The sequence below is a fragment of the Lissotriton vulgaris genome, chromosome 1_1 (assembly GCF_964263255.1).
Source record: "Lissotriton vulgaris chromosome 1_1, aLisVul1.2, whole genome shotgun sequence".
NCBI classification, from domain to species: Eukaryota; Metazoa; Chordata; class Amphibia; order Caudata; family Salamandridae; genus Lissotriton; species Lissotriton vulgaris.
The window spans coordinates 1,740,937,879-1,740,954,660 of NC_141685.1; the positions used below are offsets into that span (position 1 = coordinate 1,740,937,879).

General features: G+C 46.6%; 1 protein-coding gene across 1 annotated transcript in view; it reads right to left on the minus strand.

Annotated features, from left to right (window-relative positions):
* The window catches only part of CAND1 (cullin associated and neddylation dissociated 1), a 348,469-nt gene that overhangs the window by 30,714 nt on the left and 300,973 nt on the right, over positions 1-16,782 (minus strand). Inside the window, exons 12-14 of the mRNA XM_086919020.1 lie at positions 10,585-10,754; positions 10,319-10,483; positions 9,169-9,276 (exon numbers count right to left, since the gene is read on the minus strand). Coding sequence (XP_086775146.1) covers positions 9,169-9,276; positions 10,319-10,483; positions 10,585-10,754 — 443 coding nt within the window. The remainder of the gene's footprint in view (positions 1-9,168; positions 9,277-10,318; positions 10,484-10,584; positions 10,755-16,782) is intronic.

A 16,782-nucleotide genomic window follows, 5' to 3' on the forward strand; every position in this document is an offset into this window, starting at 1 on the left:
GAAAGAAAGACACCTGATCAGGTGACTTCCTGTAAGCCACAATAGCTGACAAATGTACTCTAATCGAAGCGTACTTTAAACCAGCAGTTGCGAGGGAAAGGAGGTATGGTAAGATGACGTCCTCTTGTCCCTTAGTCCGATCCAAATGATGATCTCTACACCATAAGTAAAACCTTTTCCACTTGAAGGCATAGGATGCTCTCGTGGAGGGTCTCTTAGCCTCCTTTAAAACGTTCATGCATTCTGGAGGCAGGTTCAAATGTCCGTATTGCAGGACCTCAGGAGCCATGCTGTTAGGTTCAATGATGGGAGGTTGGGATGCATTATCCTCCCGTTCATTTTGCTCAACAGGTCCGGCCTGCAAGGGAGTCGTTTGTGTGGACACACAGACAGATGTAGAAGGTCCGGATACCACCACTGCCGAGGCCAGTCTGGAGCAATCGGGATCATTACCATGTTCGTCCTGAGGAGCTTGGAAACCACTCTCAGAATCAGTGCCAGGGGAGGAAACTCGTATGCGAACATCCCTGCCCAATCCAACAGCAGAGCGTTCCCCTGCGTCCCTGGCCTGTGGAACCTGGACGCGAAGGCGTGGCATTTGGTGTTTTTGTCGTCTGCAAACAAGTCTATGGATGGACGCCCCCAGCAACGAAAAAGCTCTTCTACTACTTCGTCGCTTAGCACCCAGTCTGGCTGATCTTCGAAGTGCCTGCTGAGTGAGTCTGCCTTGACGTTCAACTCGCCCGGAAGGTGCACCGCCACTACTGCGAGACCTCGAGCGAGAAGCCAATGCCATATTGCCTGAGCCTCTCGAGACAGTGGGCGAGATTTTGTGCCTCCTTGTTTGTTCAGATAGAACATGGTTGTCGTATTGCCCGTCTGAACCAGGACTGAGTTGGATTTGATCGCTGGCAGGAAAGCTTTGAGAGCCAGGAATACCGCTCTGAGTTCCAGCATGTTGATGTGGTATGTCTGCTCCTGCGCAGACCACTGGCCTTGAATCTGAAGCGGACCCATGTGTGCTCCCCAGCCTTGCAGGGAGGCATCTGTCACTATAGATTGGGACGGAATGGGTTGGTGAAACGGCACCCCCACCATCACATTGTTTCTCCGAGTCCCCCATCTGATGGACTCTTTTGCCGCCTGGGAAAGATTGATTTGATCGTCCCAGCGTCCTGTCGCTTGGTCCCACTGATCCTCCAGAGCCTGTTGTAGAGGACGCATTCTCAGCCTGGCGTTTGGGATGAGAAAGATGCAGGACGCCATGGAACCCAGTAGAGATGCTACTTGTCGGGCTGTTGGAGGCCGAGACTCCAGCAGAATCCCACATTTCAGTTTCATGGAAGAAAGTCTCTCCTCCGAAGGAAACGCTTTTCCCACGCTTGTGTCCAGAACGGAGCCTAGGTAGTGGATGGACTGTGTAGGCCGCTGGACTGACTTCTCCAGGTTCACATGGAGGCCAAGCCTGTGAAACTGGTGCAGGCACAGTTGCAGATCTTGCGTTACCCGTACCAGAGATGGACCCTTTAGGAGCCAGTCGTCCAGGTATGGGTAAATGAAGAGACCCTTCTTGTGAAGAAAAGCCGCCACCACTGCCATGCATTTGGTGAAGACTCGTGGTGCGGACTTGAGACCGAAGGGTAACACCTTGTACTGGTAGTGTTTGTTTCCCACAACAAACCTTAGGTACTTGCGATATTGTTGCGCAATCGGGATGTGAAAGTACGCATCTTGCAGATCCACCGAACACATCCAATCTCTGGCTTGTAGATGAGGACATATCTGGTGAAGCGCTAACATGCGGAATTTTTCCTTGACGATAACTTTGTTTAGGAGTCTTAGGTCGAGTATTGGTCTGAACTTGTCCTCCTGATCTTTTTTGGGGACAAGGAAATATCTGGAGTAAACTCCTTTTCCTCTTAGAGCGAGAGGAACTTCTTCTATCGCTCTTTTTTGCAGCAGGATTTTTATCTCTCGTCGGAGCAAGCTTAGTTGGTGAGGGCAAGAGCTCTTCGGAGGGACGCTCTTTGGAAGAGCACGGAAACTTATCCTGTATCCACTGCGCAGTATATTCAGCACCCACTGATCTCTTGTGATGCTGACCCACTCTGCCAGGTGTTGTGAAGCACTTCCTCCCACTGGTGTGGGCAACGGCGTCAGAGGAAGCCTCTGTTCAGGCCTTTCCTCCTCTCGTGGTGTTGGAGGACTGTTGGTGACCTCCTCTACCTCTGCTGGGCTTGCCACGAAACTGGGGTTTCCCTTGAGTTTTGGTTTGGGACCACTGAGGGGTTTGAACCCTCTGTTGAGCCCCTCTCCCCCTATTGGTCTTGAAGCGGCGCTTGAATTCCTTTTTCTTCTCCAAGCCCACCGCCTTCACCGTGTCCAGCTCAGTCTTCATTCGGGTCATCTCTTCGTCCGCATGTTCGCCGAAGAGAGCGGACCCCGAAAAGGGAAGATTCAGAATCCGATGCTGAGCATCCTGTTTCAGACCTGTAAGGCGCAACCAGGCCGATCTTCTGGCACAAACTCCATGGGAATAGGAATGAGCCGAAAGCACCGCCTCATCCGCGGCCGTGCTTATCATCTGATTCGCCACCAGACACCCCTCCGTAACAGTTTCTTCAAAGTCCTGCTGGTCCTCTTTTGGTAGCTTGGCGTTGAATCTTTCCATCGAGTCCCATAAGGCTCTGTCATACCGACCCAGAAGCGCAGCTGCACTAGCGACCTTAAGCGTGGAAGCAGCAGAGTTGCAAACCTTTCGACCCCAGGAGTCTTGAGTTTCGCTGTCCTTATCCGGCGGGACTGAAGAGGAACTAGCAACCGCATGGGTCTTCCTCGCCGCTGCCACAATGACAGTCTGCTGGAGGGTCAGATTTGACAAATACCGGGTCAGAAGCCGCCGGTTTGTACTTCTTCTCAATGCATGCCCGTACTGCTCCGATTGCCGCTGGGGTTAGGAAAACCTCCTTGACAGGGTCCATAATCCCCGGAACTAGAGGCAGCAGAGGTCTGGAGATGGCCTTCTTGTGTAAAGTTTCAAAAATGACTGTCGTTGTTACTTGAGGGACAGACATCTCGATGTTCAGTTTAAGGGCACCTCTTTGCAGTACATCCAGATACGTGCCAATATCATCCACTGGGGAGGACCTGGACGTTGGACTGTCTGTCAAAGTCGGGGAGTAGTCCCCCTTGGACGATCTGGTAGAAGAGGTTGAAGAAGTAGACGGAGTACCTCTATGTCTACGGTGAGCACTGAGTCTCCGCTCCCGTGACCTCCTTGAATGCTCCTCCCGTCTAGGGATTGCAAATGCTACTTACCAGTATGCATCTGTTCTTGGCATGTAGGGCTGCTGACATTCATATCTGTGCATAGATCGCCACCTAGTGTTGGGTCCGGATGATTGCACATTGTTGTCCTGGAAGAGTCTTCGAAGTATCACGAGATAGGTGGCTCCTCCCCTGGACTACAGTGCGCATGGGCATCGCCTCCATCCCCAGATTGTTTTTAGCCATTGGCAGAGATGGAGTGAAGAATGTGAGTGATGACCATGCTATGAGCATATGTATGTATATGATATAAATCTGCAGCTGCTACAGGCGCCGGGGAGGAGGGTGGGCGATATGAATGTCAGCAGCCCTACATGCCAAGAACAGATGCATACTGGTAAGTAGCATTTGCAGTTCGAGGCATGTGGGCTGCTGAATTCATATCTGTGCATAGAATACATAGCAGTCCCTCCATTAATGGCGGCTGCCCGTGCCAGCTGCAGCAGTCTGAAAAAGCGTTTTTAGAACAGCCTGACCAACAGCTGCCTGCTGTTTGGAATGTACGTCTACACAGTAGTGTTTAGTGAAAGTATGTGTGGTAGACCATGTGGCTGCTCTACAGATGTCTTCTAAGGGAATGTTACCTAAGAAAGCCATAGAGGCCCCCAACTTCCTGGTGGAGTGGGCCCTCGGTGGGATAGTGAGAGTGCGCTTAGCTTTAGCGTAACATATCTGAATGCACTTTACTATCCACCTAGCAATCCCCACTTTGGAGATTGCGTTTCCCTTGTGGTGAGTGGCAAAAGCAACAAAAAGTTGTTTGGTTTTGCGGAAATCTTTTGTCCTGTCTACATAATACATCAAGGCCCTCTTAACATCAAGGGTGTGGAGCATGCGCTCCGCCAGCGTCTCTGGGTTTTGGAAAAACACCGGCAATTCGATTGTCTGGTTAATGTGGAATTGTGATACCACCTTGGGTAGGAATTTAGGGTTAGTGCGGAGCACCACCCTGTTAGCATGTACCTGGAAGAAAGGTTCTTGGATGGTAAGCGCCTGCAACTCGCTAACCCTCCGTAGCGATGTAATCGCTACTAAGAAAGCAACCTTCCAAGTCAGAAACTGAAGCTCACAAGAGTGCAGTGGCTCAAAGGGAGGACCCATCAGCCTCGTAAGAACCACATTGAGGTTCCATTCTGGAGCTGGTGGGGTCCTTGGTGGAATGACCCTTTTGAGTCCTTCCAGAAAAGCCTTGATAGTAGGGACCTTAAAGAGTGACAGGTGCTGCCTATTCTGGAGGTATGCTGCCATAGCAGACAGGTGAATGCGGATGGAAGAGTACGCTAGATTGCATTGATACAGATGGAAAAGATAACAGATGATATTCTGAATGGAAGCATCTAGCGGGTCAATATTGTGGTTAGCACAGTAGATGACAAACCTCTTCCATTTAGCCGCATAACACGCTCTAGTAGTGGGCTTCCTTGCCTCCCGAATGATGTCCATGCAATCGGGAGGAAGATTGAGGTAGCCAAACTCTAGGACTTCAGGAGCCAGATCGCCAGGTTGAGCTGTTGCGGATCTGGGTGCTGAATGTCGCCATGGCTCTGCGTCAGAAGGCTGGGGGTGAGATGAAGCCTTTGATGCGGTACCACGGAGAGTTCCAGAAACGTGGTGTACCATGGTTGGCGAGCCCACGTTGGAGCAACCAGGATGAGCGTCATCGAGTGCTGCCTGAGCTTGCGTGCCACCAGCAGTATCAGAGGTGCTGGGGGAAAAGCGTACGCAAATCTGCCTGACCAGTTCATCCACATCACATTGCCCTGTGATTGCGGGTGTGGGAACCTGGCGGCGAAGCTTTGGCATTTTGCGTTCTCCTTTGTGGCAAATAGGTCTATCTCTGGATGACCCCACCTTTGGAAGTACGGTTGGAGTACTGATGGATGTATCTCCCACTCGTGCATCTGATGGCTGTGCCTGCTGAGCAGATCCGCCATTTGATTGTCCTTGCCCGGGAGATGCTCTGCCACGAGGAAGATGTTCCTCTGAATGGCCCACTTCCACATGCTCTGAGCCAGATGAGACAGCTGCGGAGAGTGTGTGCCTCCCTGCTTCTGAATGTAGTACATGGCCGTCATGTTGTCCGTCCGGATCAACACGACTTTGTTGCACAGATGTACTTTGAACGCCTTTAAGGCCATGAAGATTGCCATCAGTTCCAACACATTGATGTGCATCTTCCTTTGCTGTAGTGTCCATAGTCCCTGCACCGTGTATTGGAGCACATGCGCTCCCCATCCCTGGAGAGAGGCGTCCGTTGTCAGGATAATCTGTGGCACAGGCTCTTGGAAAGGTCGGCCCTTGCAAAGGTTTTGTGGATTCCACCAATGCAGAGAGTTGTATGCCCGACCGCTCACCAACACTAGGTCTGTCAGTTGCCCATGAGCCTGAGTCCACTGACGTGCTAGGCACTCCTGAAGCGGACGCATATGTAGTCTCTCTTGAAGCCCTGTAAGCCAGGCCATAAATTCGAATTCTTTCCCTGTCTTTGAGAGTTCTTCCTGACAGGTTCTCACAATGTGGACAGGTGCCTGGATCATGATCTTCAGGCAGGCAAAGGATACGTCGTGGCTGTCTGATTTTGCCTTCTTGTTGCCACAAAAAGGGCATTTATCAAAGAGTGAAGGCATTCTCAGAGGAAAATGCTCACTAAACTGCTGAAAACAAGCAGTATCTTACTTGACTGGATGTAAGACGTCGAAGTAAGAGTAAAAGTTGACCAAAAAGAAGTATTTTTCTGTCAAAAACCAGAATAGTGGAGCTGTGTAACCAGGGTCCTTCACTGAAGGAGCCGGAAAGAACAACTGACCTAACTGTCACCCCTGGGGCATGATGGGATACAGGGGGTCATGAGTGCCTTAAAGGCACAGTGTCAGTTTTTTGCTATTCAGCTACAGGTTAGCTTTTCAGTCTTTTTAGACTGTGTGTTTGCAATGCAGCCTGGGAGCTTCTTATGCTTCCAGTGAGTTATGAGAATTTCTACTGCTTTCTGAGCATTAAAACAATTTCTAAACAATCTTTGGTGTTGTTTCTCATGTTTCTAATGCTTATTATATATGTATGGTGGAAATTCTTCACAGCATATTTCAGCTCTAATGTGATTTGGCTGCTATTGCTTGTTTTTATATATATATTATTTATATATATATGTGTGTATATATGTGGGGCACATATAATATAGTGTTTCCGGGGTCCCGCGCATGGGCGGGAATATTCTAATGCTTATGACTTTGATGAGGATACCCCTGGAAGAGAACTAGGATTACAGGTAAGTAACTAATCCTTGCTAACACCACCTCACTCTGTGACGGGTGTCACAGATGGACACTCGGACCAGGGCACTTCAGAGCTTAAAACTGTAGCGCTAAGGCACAAGTCTATCCGTGAAGCACTCCCTCATCATGAGGGGAAGGTTCTACAAGCACTTAGCTGGGCTGAGGTCACACCCACAGGCGTGTCCTCCATAGCTAGCAAAGTTCAGCTCGAGCAGCTAGGCGCCTGTGCATTTTCACGCATGTTCAGAGCCTGGAATATTCTAATGCTTATGACTATTGATGAGGATCCCCTGGAAGAGAACTGACCCCATCCTGCTCTGTGACGAGTAAGGGACTGCAGCCTCCTCACACTGGCTGATTGACGGTCAGCTAATGTGAGGAGGCTACAGTACCTGTCCTCCAGTAATCTCATAGGCTTCCCTCCCACCATCCGAGATCACTGCTGCGGACCGATAAATATACATATTTTTAAAAATGTTTCCTGCATGTATGTGTCAATGTATGAATTTGTGTGTATTAGTGTGTGCTGTAAATGGGGGTGTGCGAGTGCATCTGCTTGTGTGGTGGGTGTATGTTTGCTTGATTGTGCATGTATGAGTGTGAGCGTGTGTTTGAGCATGTGTGGGGCAAGCCCACCCCTGCCTGCTCAAATTACTAGTTAACACTGGTTCAAAGTCTGACTTTTGCATGCCAAATGCCAAGTAACATTGTTGTCGCCTTCAGGCTTTTAAAGTGCCAAGAAACTTAATTGGACGCATGTAATATAAACATTACACTGTACTTATCAGTAAGACTTGTGCTCCCTATAACCACATCCAGGAAACACTTCTGTTTATCCACGCATTTAATCTTCATTGACCTGCTCTAACCTATCCCATCGCCCTACCGCTACACTGCTTGCAAGAACTCATTATGCAGACAAAGCAATACAGAGAGAACCTAAAAATTGAAAAAATAATAATTTTTTAATGTAATCAAGATACTTCAAGAGCTTTTCAAAAATAAAAATAATCAAATGTGGCGTGTGTGAGACACCAACTAGTCAAAAGCATCCATTTAAAGTAAAGTTCCTTAACACCATTGGTGCGGCGCATTTTCCCGCTGTGCGCTGAAGATTCGAAAATCCCGCGGTTCATGACGAGCTCAGCTCGTCATGAGCGTACGAGAGGTGTACTTTATGACGAGCTGAGCTCGTCAGCGTCGAAGGGGTTAAGAACATTCTACAAAATAATGTATTTTAATATTTCTTTTTTAATTAAAGAGGGATATTTGAATGGTAATTTCAAGTTTTAGGTGGTTTAAAAAGGTCAAATTTTTTATGTAATCTAGTGAAAAAACTTTTTTTTATTCGTTTATTGATTCCAGTCAACATCGAACATGGCATCCATTACAGTATATCACAATCATGTATAATATAGGAGTACATCACATAGTATACATTCATAGTCGTGTGGTTTTTTTGTGTGTATCTGTGGGGGGGGGGGGTTCACATATCTATCAGCGCCACTCAGGTTACCCATCTTACCTCTTGATTCCTTAAACGTACTATCATACAATTTACTTTTCTTTTGTACATTTCTAGATCACATTTTAAAAAATTACCTCTGGTCCCCTCCTACTAGGAAGCTGATGGGGTTGTCATATATTCTACTGTCCCACTATTTACCATGATGTTTACTCGTCTGCCTGTGCATGTTGGAGATATTGCATCAGGGTTTCCCAGTAGTCTCTAGGCCTGGATGCTTGCGGTAGTTCTTCCGCATAGACCTCCAAAGTGTCTCTACAATATGACATGTACTTGAGTCAGTCTTTGAATCAGGGAAAGTGTTTACTACCCCATCAGATGGCAAAGAAGCGTTTTGCTAGTAAAAGCGCTACTGCCGAAAATGTCCTTCTTTTCACAGGTGTTAGCTTATATATACCTAATAAGCATACCGATGGTGCATTTGGTATCATTTCGGATAACAGGATTGTGAGTGCTCCCGTAACTTCCTCCCAGTATCTATGTATCTGTGGGCAGACCCATGCCGTATGTAAGAAGTCTGCCCGTAGAGCCTCACACCTGTAACACTTATCATTTGGTCAAAGGCCGTATGTGTGTAATTGAGTCGGGGTATAATAAAATTGATGTAAGAATTTAAAGTGTACTATGCGCAAATCACAGTTTGGCGTCATTAGTTGCAACTGCATACAACTATATTCCTAATCTTGTTCGCTTATAGTATCCCCTAGGATCTTTTCCCATTTATTAAGCGATCTGTTCACGAGCCCTCCTTGTTCTGATTGTGACGTGTTGTATAAACGGGTGACCAATTTCTGGCGGTTAGGTGCAATTATTACTGTTTGCAGGGCTTGCAATTGGGGCGGTTCCTCCGCAAAAAAGACATAGTTCTCTCGTATATGGGCAAACAGCTTCATGGGTGTATTGTGTGTGCTTAGCGATGGGTCCTCCCTCTGAATAAATCTACTGTGTGAGAATACATCTACCATAGTATTTAGTAATAAAGTGAAAACATTTTTTTTTCAAGTGTACTGTATTACAAGATTTCCGATTTAATTATCACAATACCTTTGTTGTACATGTAGCGCGCAAGGGTTCTACGAGCCTATCCAACCTCTGCAGTACCGCACTTGGGCAAAGGGTCGATAGTCGCACCAACATCAAGAATGTCAGCATCTGTGGAGACAATGTGAACCACCTCAGTGACAATGCAGTAACTTGATCATATTTGATCAAAAAAGAAAAGAAGCAACAACGAGATGGTATCACAATTAATCAGCAAAGTAACAATAGATTAGATTATGCAGATGGGAGACTTTCTTGCCCGAGAACAAATGCTCCAAATCAAAAATAGTTAACAGCTTTCTCCTAAACATTAAAAGCTAGGTGGAGAGAAACGGACACATCATAACTCCCAAAAAATGGTAGTCAGCTTTTTTGTTCTTTCAAATGCTTTGGGCCTTCAGATACACACCCCCCTTTGACTCCATTCCTTTTTGACCCCTCAATCATACAGCAACACTACCAGTAATCTGAGATTTGTTACTTCTAAAGACCCAGCACCTCACCCTATATTGAATATAGCATAAAGCAAGTATATATCTAAATTCACAAAATGTATAAAATCATATCAAATGTATACATTCACAGGAGTCTAGTAGTAGACTCAGCAGTTACTGCACATCTTAACTACACTGAACCAATTTACTCAGGACTTTCCAAGAAAGTCTAACCACCTTAAAGGGCTTAGTGCCGCAAGTCATATGATTACTGGCCTCAAACTAAAAGGCCCTTTTTGTAGAGCTATCACACCAGTTGCTGGCTAACAAAGGTTAGGATTTCCTTCATGACAGTTCAGTCATCTGGTGTGTTTTTCTGTCTGACCGATCCACTCGCCTCGAAAACCTCAAACATGCCTAAACAGAAGGATGCAGGACAAAATGGATGATCAGGCTGATGGCACACAGTTTATATCTTGCTAATAAGGCAACCTTCTGCTAGTCAAGCTCCTCGTCAACTTCCACAAATAAAACAGAAGTCCAAAATTTCAAACATGTTCTTAAGTTCCAAATCTTTGCAGAGTTGCCATGTACTCGCCAGCACTTGAAGGCAACTCACTATGAAATTAATACAACAGAGAACACCCTCATGTATTTGCTAATGTGAAAAATGTATCAACTTTTCTGTAACAGCAAAGTCTAAAATATTCGTTTTTTACCTTGATGTCGTAATGATCCTTTAAACCATCTTCCACATGGTTTAAAAATTCGAAGATGTCTAGTCTATCAAGGCAACTATCAAGTAGAGTGTACATGCATTCAAAAGCAGCCTTCCGAATGTCCAGACCATCATCAACTGTGTGCTTAAAAGGTCCCATTTCAACCTGGTATAAATATGATAAAGGAAGATCAGGGAATGAAACATTACAAATACACTCACAGAATCTAAGTACACTTTTAAAAAAGTAATTAACATGTCACTGACCTCCCTTATGAGTTCCTTTCGGACTTTTGTTTCATTGTACAGGTGAGGAAGAACAGAATCCAATAGGTCCCTAATTAATGAGGGCTTATTGTGTGCAGCAGAATTAAAAGTTACTAGTGCTACTCGTCTCACATTCAAGTCAGGATCTTCCAAAGTCTTTAGAAAATCACCTAAAACAAGAAACAGACAGGGATATTAATGCACAAAGCAACAATTTGGTTCAATAAAACGTGTTTAGTAAAAACAAATGATTTCAAAATTACAGTGAAGGAATTAGGTAGTAATGACTTATCAAACTAGCCCAGATGTCCGTCAACAAACGTAACTAGTTGCTGATCTGTTGCATCTTCCTCACCATGTATGCAAGGAGAGCAGGAGAAGAGGAAAAGTGTAGGCAAAGACCCTTGACCAATTCATCCATAGTGCATTACCCATGGACTGTGGGTACCTGAAGGCGAAGTCTAGCCGTTTTGTGTTTCCATGAGTGGTGTACAGGTCTACTTGCAGGGTGCCTCAACGGTGAAGGAACCTGTGAAGCACTTGAGGGTGGAGTTCCCAATCATTGATTTGTTGATAAATCCCTTTGAACAAGTCTGCAAAATTGTTGCCCACTCCTGGAAGATGCTCCATAAAGAGTTGTATGATGTATCGGTTTGCCTAAAGCCAGATCCCTGGTGCTAGTACAGAGAACTGTGGAGAATGCATGCCACCCTGTTTCTGTATGTAATAAATGGGAGTCATGTTGTTGGTTCTGATGACTACTCTCTTTCTTCAAGTATCCAGATTGGTGGCATGGAGGGCTAGGTGTATGGCAAGTAATTGATGTGGCAGCTCTAGTTTAGAAAGAGTTCCAGCCCTGGCACGGTCCTGTTGGGAGAGGTGCACCCCAGCTTGTGAGAGGTGGTTATGGTCACCTGCGATATAGGGCCTAAGAAAGGCCTGACCTCCAACAAGTTGTTACTGTTCCACCAATGTAGAAAGAGGTGAGTAGTAGCCTTTACCAACACTAGACCTTTCCGGTTACCCTTCTCCTGTGACGACTGTGCCAGAAGACTCGGTTGCGGGGGACCCATGTGGAGCCTGGCATGGGGTACAATAGCGATGCAAGATCCACAGTTCCTAGAAAGTGCATCATAGTGCTGATTGCGACTTGACACCTGGGCTGAAAAAGGCAGCAGCTGCTGAAATGACAATATTTGCTGGTTGGGGCAGGCATTCCCTCTAAGTGCGTTCAGCATGAATAACAGGAAGAGTTGGATCTATTGTAAGACTAGGTAGGACTTGGTGATGTTTATGGTAAACCCCAGTCCGCGGAACAGGGAAATTGCTGCTGACTTGTGGGCTAGGCATTGCTGCCTGCAGTCACTCTTGATCAGTCAACCTTCAAGGAAGTGAGAGTACGCGAGTGCAACCCTCCAACCCTACAACATCCCCCACATCCATTATCCTTTGCAGATGTGTGGCCACCACTGCAAGGCACTTTGGGTACACCCTTGGAGCAATGGTGAACCTGAAAGGAAGGACTGTGAATGGGTTGTAATGTCCACTTACCACAAAGCGAAGGTACTGGCAATGAGCAGGGTTAATGTGTATGTGAAAGTAGTCATCCGTTAGGTCGAGCACTGTCATGGGCGGTGTGGGGTCACTGTTTAGAGGGAGAAGCACCTTTACTAGAGTAACATCTGCCCTTGCTTGTGTTACACCTATGTGCATCCCTGGTCTATCCCTGGCCACCTTGCTGATGGAAGGTTTGTTGCTATCTTTGTTAAGATTGCGGTTGGTCACTGTTAAGGAAACTGTTGCTTCTGAAAGGAATCTATTTGCGTTGGAGTGTGCTGACACTAAGTCATGGGAATCTCCATTTCATTTTTTATTTTCTCATGCATCTAATCAACCTGGGGGCCAAAGAGGTTTAAACGTGGAAATGCACAGCCAAGCATGTCAGAAGATGCTGGTTTTGATGCCTCTAGAGGCTGTGCCCGCGGTATCTAGTGCGCAAGGAATTATGGCGTTCACAATGGCTTTTCCCGTAGACTATTTTCTCTTCCCTATTCCTGCACTCTTCTGGGAGGTGTTTGGCAACTCCTATATTTCCTCTAACTGGGCCCTATCATATCTGCAGAGCAGTCCAACATAATTAGATATGTACCAATCTTCAGCTGAACCTACAGCTACCCTTTTGCCTGTTGCATTGATAAACTTCCTCTCTTTATGAGGTGGCAGAACGTTGCCAGTAGAAGTTGACTTTTTTAACTGGAATTATGGACCACCAAGGAGTCTGAGGGAACCTGGCTTTTGATATAGATATGGTAGCGAGGTAGAGTGTCTTTAAAAGTTTAGGAGTGTAGCTAGGTAGAGGTAGAGTGGCTTTAAAAGTTTAGGAGTGTGTGAGACCTTCCTTGAAACAAACAGAAAGAAATGTAATTAATCATCACTGGAGCCGCAAGATGGTCTTTTACAGAACAGTCAGCACTCTTCAGCTTCAGAAGCAGTGGAGAGTACCAAACAGAATGTTTAACCTAGGTAATAAGACCCCGCCTCTCCCACAAACCCTTAATGTAGTGCTTAAGCCAGCCTGGGTGTAAAATATGCCGTTGCTGCTTCTGTCAGTCGGAGAAAGAATTAAACAATTTCTGGTGACACTTTAAGGAACCTGAGCTAATTACGCTCCAGTGTTGTTCCCATGTGTAGTAGGCACTCCAGGATACCAAAAGTGCTTTAAGAGTAGTGTATTAGTACAAATGTTAACACTCTGTATTCCCCTACCTGTGGCTAGCCCAGAACACTCTGATCTAGGAGCATCAATATGAAGCTCAACTTCCTCTTGAGATATGTCGCAACCAGCAGTTTATGGAGCTAAGCACAGTTCGCAACAAACAATTGCAAACAAAAACAAGCTGGTGAGGGAGCCAGAGCGGAGGTTCAGCAACACAATGTGTGGCATACAGATAATACTTGTCATGTGGCAATGACTGGAGCAATCAAGGAGCGAGGATTTATTTGACACCTCTTCCAAAACTGATTTTAGTATGCCGATTTTAGGCAGCTGGGGAAAGGATGTGAAATCATGGAATGGGTGGGATGCGGCTCTAACTGTTAAGCATGTGAGGCAATAGTCTTCTAAAAAGAAAACTACATTCAGTTCTGCACTTCTTAAACATTGAATATGCATAGACACCACCCTTCTCCTCTCAGTTATTAGGAGCAAAAGCATACAAGACGTGCTAGAGCAGGTGTTGAATGGTCTCATGAGAGGTCTCAGAACCTACACTTCGGTCTAGAGCTGTAACTACCAAGGCATTAGCTGTTTTGATTGTTTTTAATTGAAGAAACGTATCCTTCGGTTGCGCAAAGAATGAATTGTGGTTAACACAGCACATCCCTGCCCCAGCACTTACGTTTTTGTTTGTCATAAATCCCCAAGTCCCATCTCCATCATGCTGACTGAGCTGAGGGCAAGGGATTGGAGCACGGAGACGAGTGCTAGAGTTCGAGGCAGGTGAGGGTCTGGAGTTAGAAAGTGACATGGGTGGAGTGCTGCAGGGAAGCGGATCCCAGTCTTTCTTCAACCCGTTCAGGGCCTACACTTGATGCAGAATATGGCAGAAAGCTGCTAAATTACTTGCAGCCGACCTTCCCTCTTTCTAGTAGACGACTGACCATTGGAATCACTTTTTGAGTTCCGCTTTTACGGGTGATTTGTTTTCAGGCGTTACTCCCATTAAACTAAACAAAGTGGTATGTGTCTAGAAGGTGTCTGGTAGAGACCATATCTAGCTGCATATTCCTTACCGTAGAATTTCCCAGGCATCAGGCTGGAAGCAAAAACTTTTGCGTGAGCAGTACCCCTTGAGCACGCAGTCGGGTGATCCATCAAGCTACACGTGACATCGATTAGGAAGTCTGAATCACATATGTAGGCGCCAACTAGGCGCGCGGACAACAGTACTTTTCACGCCAGAAGCGAAGAGCCATGAAGTGACTAACTTAAGTGTGTGCAATAACTAGGGCCCTGAAAAAGGGAGTAACTCAACCCTTAACAAATAAGTCCGCAGAAAGTGGAGGCATGGGTGGGTCGTTAAGGGCTTTGCAGCTAGATATGGTCTATAGCAGATAATGCGTTACAGAAGGTAAGTAACTTGTTCATCTGACAGACTTCTAGCAGCAGATACTTTACCTTAGAATGGATATCCAAGTCATACCCTCCTGGCGGTGGACTACAGACAATTCCTCACACTTGAAAGTCCTGCAGGACCAAACGGGCAAAATACCCGTTCCTGCAGGCCTGACTGTCCAGGCAGTAGTGTGCAAAGAAGCCCATGTTGCTGCCTGGCAGATGTCCAGGACAGGGACGCCCAGAGCCAAGGCAGTGGTTGCAGCCTTTACCCTGGTGAAATGGCCTCTCAATCCCTCAGTGGGCTGCTTCTTAGCCAAAGCATATTAGATCGTTATGCAAAGAAAGACACAGCGAGGAATAGTCCTTTTCTGCAATGCCTGACTTTTCTTAGACCCCACGTACATCACAAAGAGTTGGTCATCTACCCGGAACTCTTGTGCGGTCAAGGAAGAACAATGCTCTTTTTCGGTCCTGGAGGGGATCAATTTGCTCCTTGACAATATTAAATCTGGCTTCCCTCTGGATCCTTGTCCGCTCAAGGTCCTGAAGGCCTGTAGGGAAGTAGCTATTCCCCCCCTTCTAGAGGTGATGAACTTCGCAATTACGGAGGGAATTTTCCCTCGCTTATGGAAAATGGCGGTCGTTAAACCTCTTTTGAAGAAGGCCTCTTTGGACCATGGTGTGTTGAAAAACTTTTGACCTATTTCCTTACTACCTGCCCCCGCTAAAATACTTGAATTTCATCTTAATCGCTACCTTAGCTCCTTCTTAGATGACTCCAACCTGCTGGATACCTCACAACATGGTTTTTGAAGAGTCCACAGTACTAAATCTGCCCTTACTGTGGTCATTAACAACATCTGCTCGAAGGTCGATAAGGGCCATACCACTCTTCTGGTCCTACTCGACCTTACCGCGGCTTTCGACACCCTGTCTCCCTCTGTCCTGGTCTCTCGACTTAGGGAGATAGGAGTTGGAGGCCCAGCCCTGAGCCTCCTGGCCACTTTTCTCAATCAACGAGAGCAGAGGGTGAAGCTGGGTGACTTTTTGTCCCCTTCTAAACCTGTGCAATGTGGGGTCCCCCAGGGATCTTCTTTAAGTCCCACGCTTTTAAACATTTATGTGGCCCCACTTGCCAGGGTAGTGAAATATTTCGGGCTTGAGGTGTTGTCTTACGCCGACTACATCCAAATTATGGTCTCACTCACGCAATCTGTGAGTGACTCTGCCCTGAACTTCAGAAATTGCATGGAGGCAGTATCCCAATGGATGATTCAGAATTTTTTAAAGATTAATGGGGAGAAGACAGAGGTCCTGATCTTCAGGGGCAATCAAGACGTCTGGTCGAACGATTGGTGGCCGGCCTCCCTGGGGGATTGTCCCCTTCCCTCTCATTCCGCTAGGAATCTGGGGATTCTGGAAGATACCTCTCTTTCTTTTGACCGTCAGGTTAGTAGGACCGTTTCCACCTGCTGTGGTATTATCAGGATCCTCAGAAAGATTGCATCCTATCTCTCCCCTGATGCCCGGAAGCAAGCCACCGTGGCACTTGTTTCCTCGAGATTGGATTACTGCAATGCACTATATGTAGGTCTAAACAAGAGCCTCATCCATCGCTTGCAGATAGTGCAAAATGACGCGGCCAAGACGGTCCTCAACCTCCCCAGGCTTTCCTCAGCATCTTTGGCCAGAAACAACCTAGACTGGCTGCCTATCCAGTCTAGGATTTCCTTTAAGATTCTTTGCCTCGCCCATGGGGCTATGTATGGCTCTGGTTCAGAGGGTATCAGGTCCCTCCTCCACCCTTATGCCCCCATTAGAGCCCTCCGCTCATCAAATAAAAATCTTCTCCTAGTTCCTAGATTTGCAAAAGCAAGATGGGGAGGTAGAGCGTTCTCCACCCTGGTACCGAAGCTCTGGAATTCCCTTCCCCCAGAACTGGCAGGACAACCATCTCTCGCGCTTTTTCGTAGAGCATTGAAAATGTGGTTCTTTGTAGAGGCTTACTCGTAGACGTGCACCTGGAGAATTTAGACTATTTCACCTGATTGGCGCCTTGATGCCCTTGGGCCTAGTTGCGC